Genomic DNA, 13,783 nt, shown 5'->3' on the forward strand with positions numbered 1-13,783 from the left:
TGGCATCCAAAGTGTCATGGCTCCATCAAGTAGCCCATTTCTATCTGAATAACTCTACTTGATATGCAGAATCTCACTGTGAAAAAATGTCCAAAAGGCAAGTTAACTTGTAGGGCACAGCTACTTTGTGCCAAGCCATATGGCTTCAGTGCATAAGAAAATGAAAAGGCTTCAGGGAAGGAGGGACTGGATGAGTCCAGAATTTGTAATAGGAGATGGACACTTTTATTCTAGGTCATTATTTAGGATCAGACCAGCAATCAAAGCTTTATGCATCACACTAACACTTAAAGTGTCTCCTGCTTATTACAGCTGGGATTATACAGACCAGGACTCTTTGTTTAAGATGTTCTCTGTGGAGGCTCAGGATGGCATCAAACCCAGAACTGAACCATTCCTCACCCCTGCCTCAGGAAGCTGATTGAGACTGAGTGATAGAAATACATCTGCAGGGGCTGGTTTTGCTGGAGAATATGGTTTCCAATGGTCCAATCCCTTTCTGAAGCCAGACTGGGAACAAATATTGGTGACTGCATCCAAACAGGAATATGAAAATTTCCTAGGTTAAGCTCCATCTTTAGAGGCGATGAAGTATTTGATGAAGGCTTGGTTGTAATCTCACAAAAGGAATTATAAAATGAGTAACACTTCCCCTCTTTTCTCATTAAATTATATTTCCAGTTTTCTTTTTCCCCTTCACAATTGCAGTTTAGCATGACTCTAGGGGAAAATCCAATTTTATGTCACATTTTCTGTTTTTACTGCTAAGATAGAAGTGGCTTGTAGAGGATTTTACCTCTTTTTTTGGATTTTAGTTATTATGTCTATTAGTATTTTGTTCTGTATCTGACCTTGCATGCATATTTGAAAGAACTATAGAGGAGGGTTTAAAAAATCATTTGCTTCAATTTGGGGGCACAATGAGAGATTTAGGCTGACATTACCTCTAGCTTGCTTGGTATTTTCGCTCATGGTCCAGACATTAGGTACAGAAGAGGTGCCAGGGAATGGATGTGTGCTAATGAGTTCATAGGAAATCTCTGTCATCCATCCTTAGTGAAATCTGAGGTGCCTTGGCTACTGCATGATTTAGTCTGAGGAACACCATCTCTGTTCAACGCAGGTTATACAGACCCCGTGTGCAAGAGGTGGCCTTTCTCTGTCCCTGTCACTTGTGGCTCACTGTTATGTTACCTTTGGGCACTCTTGGCAAGGAATTTTGTTTGGATCACTTTACCCCTCTGGTTGAGTTTATATTGATAAATAACTCTAGCAGATAATGTGATATTAATGACTGTTTCCTGAGACAGGAGAAGCTTTGTGACCATGGCATGTATTTGCTGTTTGAGAATCCTTTGCTCTAAATGTTTTCCCCATCCAGGCTGCATGGAAGATAACCACACCGCAGAGAAAGGATCAGGTTAGAACAAGCAAAGCAGCCTGTTACAACACTCATCACTGGGTTGTGTGCAGCAGGACCTGTAGGTCAGCCCCGTGCTTACCTTTGAGGTTGAGCTCACACACCACCGCTTCTGCCTTTGCAAGGACCAAATCCACAACAGCTACTTTAGCACCAGCTTCCCCCAATGCATGAGCAAAGGCTCTTCCAATTCCTTGCCCTCCACCTGTGACATAGGCCACCTTGTCATCCAAACGCAGCCGGTCAAGGATGCTGCACCTGTTATAACCCCAGAAGACGTCATCCCTCACCACTTCTTTCTAAAACAAAAACATATATACATTGCACAATAAGGTGTAAAGCTCAGTAACGTGATAGCTATGAAGGACTCTGCCTGTGAGAGCGAAGTGGGAACACAAACAGGGATCCATGTCTTCTTGACCCATTATTTAATGCAAAAGATATGATCAATTCAAGCTGAAAAGCACCCTTATCCCCACAGGTATAAGTCTCAACAGAAGCACTAAGGTGCAAGGCAATGGAGAACAAGGGCTGGGGTGTGGGGAGATGCACTGACCACTCCACTTACGTGAGAGTAGGGTATGATGTTTCCTGACTCATCTTCCCATAAGAGATGGGTCAGGAACAACCTCTCAGAAGATGGCAGATTAAGTCCTCTAGCTTTTTCACCCCACAGGGCCAAGTCCTGCCCTCAAGGTTCAGCTGGCTCCAGGAAGACAAGGAGGCTAAGAACAAGTTCTTAAAGGCAGGATATGGCTCAAGTGAAGTGCAATCAAAATATCTGCACGAGGCTGGTGCACAAATAAAGATATCAGCCAAGCTGTCATCCGATCAGCTGCCATACATCATTTCCCCCGACTGGAATCAAAATGGAAAATACAAGATGTTTAAAATATTGAGCTTGAAATGTCAGGAATTACCAGTGGGTGAAGCTTTGAGAACACTCAGAAACTGCAAAACAATCAGGATGTTTGGATCTGGATTTACTGAGCTAGGTCATTATGATTCCAGATGTGAATTTCATTACAGTTGCGTGATGCCCACTACATAAAATGGAAAAAGAAAAAAGCACCATCTTTTCCACATGACAAGCAAAATCTAAGGCCATGAAAATACTCAGCTCAGAGAGAGCAGGAAGGCATCATGTGCTGCCTTTGGGAAAAACAAACAAACAAACAAACAAACAAACCCACGTTACTTCAGAAATATTGCATTGGTGCATCACAGCTGGGCCCCAGCTCTGTCTGCCCATGCTCCCCTGCACGGGAAGGACCAGAGAGCACCGGGCAGATACCCAGCCAGCAGCACGCCAGCTGCTCTGGAAATTTATCACAGAACCAGCATAGCTGATCCAAAACACTTTGCAGGGAATAAGCTTTTAATAGCTTCAGTGTAGCCTTGGACTAGCAAGGCTAACATGTGCCAAGCACTGAGCTGGTAACTCCAGGCTGCAGAGCACCACGGCACAACAGAATGTGAGTTTGAGCTCTCACCACAAAACCTCCGGAAATTATTTTGTCACAGTCCTCAGTATAGTCAACATTTTCCAAGAAGTGTTCACAGATTGGAAATACACACCTTGGATTGAATTACTGCATCGGGAGGTGCAGGGCTCCTTCGAATGATGCTCAGTCCACTCTGCGTGGGTAAAATTATCTGCAAATATAACACATACACACACAGTTCTCAACTGGTTTGTACCTGGCTTTCCATCACTGCTGTGAAGGGTAATCTTTCTTTCCTTTCTTAGGCCATGGGAGTTTTTATGATACTCCTATCCTTCAGCTGAAATTACTTCCAACACAAACATGTCAGACATTTGTATTTTTCAAATTCCTCTTCCAAACTCATGGCTTTCATAAATGCCAGGAAAAAATGCAATTTTGTCTCTCTGTTTTCTAAATCAGTGCCAGCTGCTGGGGTTTCTGCGTTCCCACTGCCTGGCTAGTGTTGTCATTAGGCTACTCCAGTTGTATTCTTGGAGCTCACCAAATGGTAATAGCGACACTTTGCTGTTCTTCAGCACTTGGTAGAACATCTGTCCTGCACCTATAGCTGAATGTCAGTGGGTTTTGCCACCTATCTTCTCTGATACTATTACCACACTTCAGTGAAAGCTGCACTCAGTGTTGGAGATCCAACATCAACATCAAACTATTAGAACATCAGACATGGAAACAGCATGCTATTTACATGAATTGAACAGCTAAAAGTATGATCATGACATGGAAAATTATCATTATTTTTTCCTCTTCTACAAATAAAAGCTGTTGCTACTGGTATGTTGATGACAGAAAAAAAAATACAGAATCATTGGAGGCATCTCCAGAGGCCATCAGACCTGCAGATAGACAAGAACCTTAAGCCTATGGGGCAGGTACCAAAACCTCCTGGGCAGGAGCAGCAAGGGAGGGGTGCCTGGGAGTGAGGCGGCAGATCTCACCTGTCCCACCACGGCTCTGGCCTGCCAGCGCAGATGGACAGGCAGGGTCCAGCCATCCTCAATGGCTTCCCCCAGCCACAGCAGCCCTTCTGTCACCCCAGCGCAGCCATGGCATGAGGGCACCCTTTGCAGGCTGGTGGCTACTGCCCTAGGGTAGCATAATTTACACCTGCTTTTAAAGTTCTGGAGGATATTTGTCTAATTTTGCTTCTAAAACCACAGCATATTGTTTATGCATCCTATTACGATCTTTTTTTCTCCTGCTGGAGTAGGAGTTTGTTGACTCTTGTTGTGCTGGTGATGCCCTACAACCTCCAGAACCTTTAAAGCAGAGCAGCAGTTCCTTGTTTGTACTGTAGAGCTGATTATTCACTCTTAAGTGTTCCACTTTTATCTTGTCTTTAACACCGTATATGATGTAGACAGCAAGTAGAGACCATTTCTGAATATAGAAACTCATACATAGAGCTCAAGTGAGGTGAATTATAATAAAATTTGAGTTCATTTTAGGTCCCACAGAGAATGACACCAACAAAAGAAACTTTTTAAACAGTACTTTGCAAAATCCATAGATACAGTACCATGGGCACCTTAACCAATTGCATTGCACTAACCTGCTGAACACGAGGATCTGAATTAATCACTGTATTTAATTTTCTGACAGCTAGTACATTTTCATCAGAGATGTTCTCCAGGTAGACTTGTCCTTTCATGAGTGTATTCTCTACACAGATCACTCCATCCATTCTCAGCAAGTGGTTATCCATGACAAAGCTGTAGTAGTTAACAGCATTCCTTTGATCAGCATCAATAAAGACTATATCAAAGTGCTCATCCTCAGCATGTAATGCCTGGAAAAAAATTATGTTGGAGAAAACACTAATTATTTACCTGAACATGTAAAGTCCTGCCATTAATATTTCCTTTCTATAAAATCCGAAACAGAGGGAACCCTGTTGTTTTAAGCTAACATTGCTAGAATTACTTCTGGAGATCTTGTGAGTTTTCCATGCTTTGCAAAGAATTCTTCATCTATGTTTGTGCTGAGAACTCTGAACCTCTCAAAGAAAATCAGGTTATAAAAGAGGATGGTTCATCCCAGCTTGTGGTGTTAGGAGTCACAGCAGAAACCTCTGCATATCTACCAAGGGAATTGATCCGTCAGGATAAGGGAGAGGACTGGCATCAAATCCTGTAGCTGAGCTGCTACAATAAGTTCTCTCTTCTCAAAAGAGAAATTATCAACAAATTGAAAAGTTTCAATTATATCAGTCTTTGGGAAAAAGAGGCATAAGGCTGATCCTGGGAACTGCAAACTAGGGAGTCCCACTTCAGTAGCAGGCAAATAGTTGAAATCCCAATTAATAACACAATTATAAAACACATAGAAGAACAGGTCATGATAGAGAAAAAGCAGCACAGTTCCTATGAAGGAAAATGGTGTTTCTTTAATCTAAAAAAATACTTTGGATGGATCAGCAACAGAGAGGATAAAAGAGAACTGGCTGCTATCATCTAATTGGATTTTCAGAAATGTGGCACACCTTCCCTCCAAGCAGGCTGCTGATGATAATGTATAAAAGTGTTGATGGATGACCAGATGGGAGCCTTTACAGCCTTCTCCTGTGGCAGTTAATGCACTTGCTGCCCAAGAGGCTGCTATGGAATATTTCAGATTCCATCTGGGACTATTTAACTGCATCTGTGTGCGTTACAATGAGACAACGGCTCATCCACCTATCTCGACAAGCAGAAATGCTTTCAAGTCTTGGCATTTTGAGTGAAAAGAGAAACAATTATGTTTTCCAGAACTCACTGTTTCTACCACAACTTTTAACAGCAGTTCTTGCATCCAGATTTCCCTTTTGTGTTTGGAGACATTGTGCACAATGAGTGATGAGCGATCCCCTGAGATGCATGAGAGAAAGCATCAATAACAAATGGCAACAGAATGTGAAAAACTAATTTGTTTTCAGGAATGAGTTTGATGGCTCCCAAAGAGAGACTTCAGGAGCCTTTCTGAAGCAGGGAGTGTGTCATTCAGACAAGGAAATAGTGGGAAGTGGATCACTCAGGCTCTGAATTACGCTATTGTGCAAACTGCTGTAATTGTGAGTTTGTTAGTGGTTTTGAAATTAAGTCTGTGTGAGAGCCTGGACAGTCACACTTAACTGCAGATGCTTGATAGCACAGAAGTTCTGCCGAAAGCATTCATGACACCTTTTGATACTACACTATAATGAAAGAAGACCTTAAGGACAAATAGATGCTGGTTTATCATAAATGTAGTAGAAACTAGGACATCTGGTTTCCTGGGATTCATGTTTTCATTTCACGACCAGTAAGGTAATTTTGCCCCGTTTCCCTCTTGGACTGTATTAGGGGAAAGCAGCAGGAACATTTTTGCTGCTATGGAAGATCATCTTATATTAGCTTGCAACTCGGATGGCTTATCCAAGGTAGATACTTCAGGAAAGGTCAGAAGATGAAAGCTGGGAGGAGTAGTCCATCAGGAACAGAGATTAGAGGTCTCATTCCCCAGAGAGAAAAGCCAAAGCCAAATTCAAGTAATTATAATGACTTATCACTACTTTCTGACTTGTAACCTTCCCGGGAGGAGGAGGTGGGGGGCAAACATTCAGAAGCAGATGTGTCCATCTCTGAACATATGTTACTACTGCTCCATGGTATGGCTCCCTAATGAAAAAGAATCTCACTTCTATGCATTGGCTTCATTAGGTCCATATGGAGTTGCATAGTTCTTTGGATATTAGCAGGACTTCTCATTTCAGCTCTCTTTCTGTACTATCTACCTGTTGACAGCTTATCTCCTTCTTATCTATCTTCTGATACAGAGAAACCATCTTTTAACTTTATAGCTTTCATCCCAGGAGGGATGTGTTGTATGTGTATTCACCACATGCCTTTTTTGTCCTTGCACTGCCTGTGTGTGCAAGGCCACCATTTGGAAGGCATTTGTCTTCTGCCAGTTCATCAAGTCCTGGACGGCCAGCCATGAAGGTGAGTCAGGTACCCTTCATTTCTTCTAGATACCTAGAACTACACATCTATACAAAAAAGCCTGAATAACTGACTTGAAGTTCATACTGCAACCCTGTCATCACTTGAGCTCCTTGTTTCCACAGCTTCAAGACTGCCGTTGCATTTTCCATGTTTAGTTGGAAGCAGCTCCAGACCTATAGAGGGAATCCAAGAAATTCCTTGAACCAGCTCTGCTGCTGGAGCAGCCTCTACATGACAGGGTAACAGCTACAGGAACAGTAAAGTGGTCTGTTTCCTGGAGCTCCTTGCCTAGTCGAGCATGGCTCATCTGAAAAGGTGGTCTCCATGGACAGGTGGTCTCCTGGAGAGGGTTTCCTCACAGCCAGCACCTGCTGCCAAACCAAGGGAGCCACAAAGAAAAAACAGTGCTCTACTTACTCGTAGCTCTGACTGGGAAGCTAAGCACTGGAAATATCAGCGCAGTGACGGAGAGGATAAAAGAGCTTACTGCTGTCCCTCTCAGAATGGATGAGGGGTTTGGGAGGAGGGATTTGACCACCCTTATTCTCTCTGTACAGACTGGGCCTGGCTCTGCCTGGGACCTGACAGCATGTTGGAGATGCCTTTGTCCTCTGCTAGGAGAGAGGCAGCCAACTGTGAGGAAAACTGAGATCCAGAAGGAAATAATCTGCCTGCAAAATATCCCACTGAAACTAATTTCCTACATGTTTACAATGCAGTCCCTGCTCCTTGCTACAGAGACATCGTAGACAGTAACAGATGGCAACAAGAAGTGTCTTAATGCAGAGCAAACTTGGCTAAAATTAATGCTTTTGCTTACAGTGAGTCACTAACTTCCTTTTGGATTAAAAAGGAAAGAAAAAACAAACAACAAACCAACTTGTAGCACTCGAGGAGATGCACCAGAAGTGAGGACGAGAAAGGGCACAGCAGCACTGCTGATGGATATGGCAAAAGATTGAGGAGAGGACATCCCAAATAAAAACAGGAATGAATCTTCTGCCAAAGCTGGGAGAAAACCTGATTGGAGTCCTGATCAGAGACAACATTCTCTCATGAGGTACATACAAACTCACTCAGAAAAAAAATGACTGCCCAGTTCCTTTGATATGGATCATACAGTCAGCATATTTGTAATAAAGATGTACTCAAAACTTATTACCTTCCCTATGCCTTGTTCTTGACCTAAATGTAATAGCAATCCATCCTTAGGGTACACAGAATACACAAAAAAGTACAGCTTCCTTTTAAAACACCATTAGAATATTTTACTGTATGTGGACATACACTCTTGTTACTCCTAAATGCTATTCTATTGAGTACAGTTTATATTCACCGGCAAAGCTAAATCTCTAGGGATGCTAGAGAGGGAATGCAATTTCTAGTAATAACAGCTCACAACAGTGAATACTATCCACTTATCCCCACAATTTCCAGCTATTTTGGACTCCTTTCTGAATTAACCTTTCATATCAAAAGGAGCAATTCTGCACACTAGAGACTCCGACACAATTTCATGCATAATTTATTCACTCAGTTCAACATTAAACGCAGAGTCCTTGACTTTGTCAAGGTGGATTCTGTTGGCAGACTTCACAAGCAGCAAAACAGGAGAAATGAGATCTGCAGCTCAACCTCTTCACCTATTCTGTCTGGTAAAAGGAAGGAAAAAAAGAAAAAAGAAAACCCTGACATGCTTATACAATGCCCTGCAATCAGCAGAATCTGCTGCAGACACTGTTATTTTGTGTGTTGTGTTTTCGATTTTAAAATAGAAGTATCAAAATCATGGATAAGAATAATTTCCTCATACTTTGCATTCCCTCCAGACTCAATCCTGAATCCATTGTTCAACCCAAAGTCCACTGGGAATTAAAGAAAGCTCTTTGTGCAGGATCAGGCCTCTTGCTCACAGCTGATGCATGGCAAGGCGTGTTATTCAGGCACAGCATGACAGAGTTTAGGCTTAAGGAGCTTGTTGGGAAAGATTTTTACATGGTGGCCCAGCACACATTGAAAAGGTCACTAATTTCCATTGAAAGCACCTGTATCAAACACTGAACCTAAGGAAAGGCTTCCCCTCAGTCCACATTTCAAAATATTATATAAAAATTACTGAGGTCACTGGGCACAGAGGCTTGTGCCATGCTCTATGTGATCTGCATGCTCTGGTGGGGACCCAACCTGGCTTGTAAGCCTGTCCCACATGTGTGGGAATGGTGGATTTTTCTCCATCGTGCCCTCAGGTGCCAAGTGAACCCCACTATATACCTGAGCTCTGCAGCTCCTGCCTGTCGGGGTATTTAGCATACTTTGACAGCTCAGTATTCCAGATGTTCTGCAGCTGGCTCTGATCTGGGACAAGAGACAGGGGACCCGGGCATCCCTGCCAACACTGTGTATTAATGCAAAGGAGCAGTAAGAGGCTTCAGAAACCCCAGTCAAGGTGGCACTATGGACTGATGTGCTGCCTTTGCACTTCTCTCTGCTTGCTCACAGCTTTGATGAGCCACAGTTGTAGGTGAAAAAGCCAGAGCTACATGGGCCCCACAAAGGCCCCACTGTCTGAGGTACACGGGCACAGATGTGTCACATCCTTAGGGCAACTTCTGCAACATCTGGCAGCTTTTCTTGTAAAGGGCATCAACAGCAGATGTGAATGCAGCACAGGACACATTCTGCAGCACTTGGATGGTATTCTCACCTGAGGCCAGGATGTAACTCTTGAGCAGACTAGTTTTACACCAGAAACAAGAGTATATCATATACCTTCTGGTAGTTTGGACTTACTGAATCACAGCTTCATGCAGCTGAAAAGGACTTCCCTGCCAGGTAGTGTTTATATATATCATACGGACATTTTCATGCTCTGAAAGAGCCAGTGTAGTGAGGCAAATCCCCTGCTTCCAGGAGCCTGCACTGCTGCAGAGATTTGAGGAGCAGCAGATAAGCATTAATCCTGCCCTATTGCACTCAGCTTGAGAGCAAAATTCAGCCATATTCACCACAGCAAGAAAGCTACCGCAGCCATCTCCAAAGAGCAAGTGTTGGGTGACTGTCGGAAGGTGACTGTGGGAAGGTGACTGTCTCTGCCCTCTAACTTCTGTAAAGGCAGAGGAATGAAACCTCGTGCTGCAGACACCTTAGACAGCAAACTCAATCCTTGCGAGAGCGTATTCCAGCTGTCCTGAATCTCACCACACTTTTCAGCATCTCTTAACCAGCTCTGCTCTAGATCAGCCTCCCTGCAGACAATGGGGGACAGAAACACCATTCTCCATCTCTGCCACAAAGCTGAGCTGTGAAAGCTGGGCTGTGCTAGCCCTTCCCCATCTCCTACCCATGACTGCGTCATCCTCCTGCCTTCCAGCATGCCCATGGGGCAGTAGAAGAAGGCTGTTTGCTCTCCAGCCTAAGCTGGTCTTCTCTATGATGGAAAAGCCGGAGCCTCTTCCACGCATCCAGGTATGTTTGTCCCACTCCAGCCAGGCAAACCCCAACAACCCTGACATGCCAGGGCACCAGAGAGGCCACCAAACTTGCCACTTTGTCGTTTAGACCTGTAAGACAATCCTGATTGTCCTTATACCAACGACAAAATATCTGCCAGGTTGAGTAACTAAAGTTCAGAGCTCAGTGGAGAAATCCTGTGAAAAGAGGTGTCTGTAGAGCCGGGATCTCTCCTGTTGAACATGAGCGGGAACATATCCGCTCCCATCAGCTCCAAGAGTTATTCAAAGCCCTGAGTACCTGCAGAACTGGGGTCAGGATGTGCCTTTGTGTTGCAACTGGAGGATATAAAATCAATTGCAATGTTCTGTTTTAAGGATTTAATTTTCATGTCTTTACTTCTTTCTTTAATCTCTGCACAGCATGTACTCTGCCTGCCTCTAGATATTTTAATTCAGTCACAGTAAGTCAGTTGCACAGAATGGGCACTAGAGAGCAACAGCAATTCAATTAATTTCACAGTCACTGCAGGGAGCTGAGATTTTAAACGCTGCACATTGCAGGTGATCTGTAACATTTCGTTTATTCATATACTTGGCAAAGGTCTTTGTTTCTTTTTTATCAAACTTAGAGGTCGTGAAAACCAGAGGTCAGAAAGCTCCTGGTCATTTCATTTTAGAAACAAATATGGTACCTGTTAATGCAAATAACATTACAGTCAAGCTCACACTGACACATCCAGATTGAAAAGGAAATAAGATCAAATTGGTTTGCATTAATAACAGAAGGGCTATACATTTAATGAACTTAGCATGGGCATCACCTGTCAGCGTGCTGGACCTGCAACAACATCCTGGAGGTTCATAAACTAGAATTAAACGTGAGACTCCTCTAGCTGCCAGCAGTCATAAGCTTTTCTCTTTCTTGGGAGAAAGTCACTACTCAGAATGAAACAAACACAGCTATTGCATTTGCATGTCTGAAGCTTATCACATTGCTCTGGAACTCAGAAACTTGGGGTCTAATTGCCTGCAGTGTTTTCAGTGGAGGAAAATAAGCGAGAGGTTGTGGTTGAATTACAAACTAGTTCGGGGCTTTCCCAATTCCTGCGAACACTGGGAGCGAGCTGTCCTTTTCAAGAGCTGTCTCATCAGGGCACAGATAAACTCCTCCAGCTTGTTATATTTGGAATTAGAGACCCTGAAGCAAAGGCCACTCACATCAAGTAAAACTCTGCTATCAAAGCCTATCAACCTGCCTTTAGAGCTTGTGATTCCTCTGAACAAATAGTTGCAGTATTTCAGATAAAAACGGTAAAAAGCTGTATTGCGTGATGGAGCTGTCTCATCATACATCATCATGAACAAGAAATAACTTCAGTGCAAGAGTGTGTTCACATCTTTGCAAACAATCTAGGGTCACCATCCAGCATTTTGTGGGCAGGGAACAGGACCTGCCTGGTACTTTTTAATCTGCTCTGCACAAGAGCTCCCGAACACCCCTTCCAATGGACTTTACCTCCAAAATGTCTGCCATTGGTCCCACTCGCATGCTTATCTTTTTACCATCTGAAGAATAATCAAATGCTTCTTGGCTGTTCACTCCGAGATACGGCGCTTCTGCACATGCAAAGATTTTGCCATCATCTGGCAATTCTTCTGCGATAGCGAGGATACTGTAACCTTTAAGCTTGCCAATTAGTAAAATCTTCCTGGCTCTGATCATATGAACAAACATCTTAAAAATTTGCCCTGTTGAAAGAACAGAATGAAAATTTTAAAATAAAACCATAGGCAAGAGTGTACCCTGTTCACAATGGAAATTAAATGTACCTTTCAAGTGATCATGAAAAAAAAAATCTTAAAATGCTTTCAAATAAGGGTTTAACAACAGAATCTGACAAAATTTCATCTAAAATGCAGCTAAAAGACAACAGAATAAAGGGACTGGTTTTAAATGTAGAACCTTTATCGTCAATGCTGCTATTGTTCAAGTGCTTGTTAAATAGTGCTTGAAATATTGCATATTTAAACATTCCCCCCATATGAAAATGGCTTTAAGATGTCTCCATATTCCTTCCTGAAGCCAGTTTAAAAAAAAAAAAAACACTACATTACCTTGCATTTGCTCTTAGAGTCATTATCCCTAGACAGCACCATCATTTAAGAAATTTATCATCAGTGGTGTCCTTCGAACAATGTATTAGTGTAATACATTATAAGAGTACTTCACTGTGATGATATATTGCTCAAAAGATGGGAACATCTGGGAAGAATGAATCTGGGAATAGATTTAGTGTAATAGGCTTTATATGGGGATACAAGCCTGGGTATTGCTACATGAAAAGGTACAGTGCTTGGCCACAGGCCACCTCCACTGCAAAAGCACGTAAACCCCTATCAGACACCAACAAACCCAAACCAACAGGATTTTTCCCTTCCTTCCTCTTTGAGTGAGGACAATGATCTCTGCTGCTCGCTAATGGATGGGGCTGGAACTGTGAATTAAAGGACTCGTGTGTGAGCATGTGTGCCTGGGCACAAGGTGAAAGACAGGGAAAATTCATGCAAAAGGAAGACGGAAGCCTTCAGGAAGTTCTTATCTTCCATTGTAATCAATTTGCCACATTTTCTGAGCACTTCTATGGCATTCATCCTTTCCCCACTCAAGATGGAGTAGAGGATGATGAACTTCAGTGATAACCTTTATACCAATCTGGTGAAATTTTATCCTCCTGGTTGATCAACTTGCCATTCAAAGAGCCAGAGGTGCATTCTTGCTGCAGCCTGACTTTGGTTTCAGTTCCTCCAGTGTCCCCTGGGCCATGGTCAGATGATGATTTTCTGGAAAAATAAAATTCAACATTACAGTAACAACCAAAATCTGAGTATCTTGCATAAAACAACAGCAACCAAGAGGGAACTCCTGGAAAAGGTTCATTTGTGCATTAGTATGAAAAATTAGCCCAGAAGGATTAAAATATCCCTAAATTACAGTCCTAAGAGAATCTGACTTGGCAATTAGCCCATCTTGGTGCTGGCAGCCACTCCAGTCATAGGGGCGTGGAACAAAGGGGTTGTGGGACCGAAGGAAAGCATTCCCCACTGTTCAGTCCCACATCTTTCTCTTGTCCAGCTGGTCCCAGGCAGATGTCTGTCTATCTGCTGGATTGGTGTAAACGGCTCCAGCTACCCTGGGTCAGTCAAAAAAAAAGGTTTCATTGCAGAACAAGAGAAAAGATGTAAAATCAAAAATTTTTCTCAAGACAGGAAAAAAAAGGTTTTCCTAACAAACAGCTGAGAAAAGCAGGGTGTCTCCAGGTGCTGTTTCACAGAAGCCAGACCTGTAGCAATGTCTCTGGATGAAGTGAAATGCTACCTATTACAGAGAGAAGGGAAGAGATGACTGGAAGAAATCCGTAGCCCCCAGACAGATTAGATTATCTG

At 43.0% G+C, this 13,783-nt stretch overlaps 1 protein-coding gene across 1 annotated transcript; it reads right to left on the minus strand.

Moving 5' to 3' along the window:
- Positions 1 to 564: 564 nt before the first annotated feature.
- LOC136105603 (O-methyltransferase MdmC-like) lies at positions 565 to 12,461 on the minus strand. The gene is made up of 6 exons (XM_071812843.1): positions 12,455 to 12,461; positions 11,856 to 12,088; positions 4,478 to 4,714; positions 2,999 to 3,076; positions 1,503 to 1,719; positions 565 to 617 (listed from the first exon to the last, which is right to left on the minus strand). Exons 1-6 carry the CDS (start codon positions 12,459 to 12,461, stop codon positions 565 to 567), a joined length of 825 nt encoding a protein of 274 aa, XP_071668944.1.
- Positions 12,462 to 13,783: the final 1,322 nt, after the last annotated feature.

This window comes from Patagioenas fasciata, chromosome 10 (assembly GCF_037038585.1).
Source record: "Patagioenas fasciata isolate bPatFas1 chromosome 10, bPatFas1.hap1, whole genome shotgun sequence".
NCBI classification, from domain to species: Eukaryota; Metazoa; Chordata; class Aves; order Columbiformes; family Columbidae; genus Patagioenas; species Patagioenas fasciata.

Excerpts from the sequence above, each read along its gene's own strand:
- LOC136105603 (XM_071812843.1), bottom strand. Across the intron at positions 1,720-2,998 it reads ATGCAGTAATTCAATCCAAG|AAAGAAGTGGTGAGGGATGA; the intron begins GTGTGTATTTCC and ends TTTTTGTTTTAG. Across the intron at positions 618-1,502 it reads GTGTGAGCTCAACCTCAAAG|ATTACAACCAAGCCTTCATC; the intron begins GTAAGCACGGGG and ends TCCTTTTGTGAG.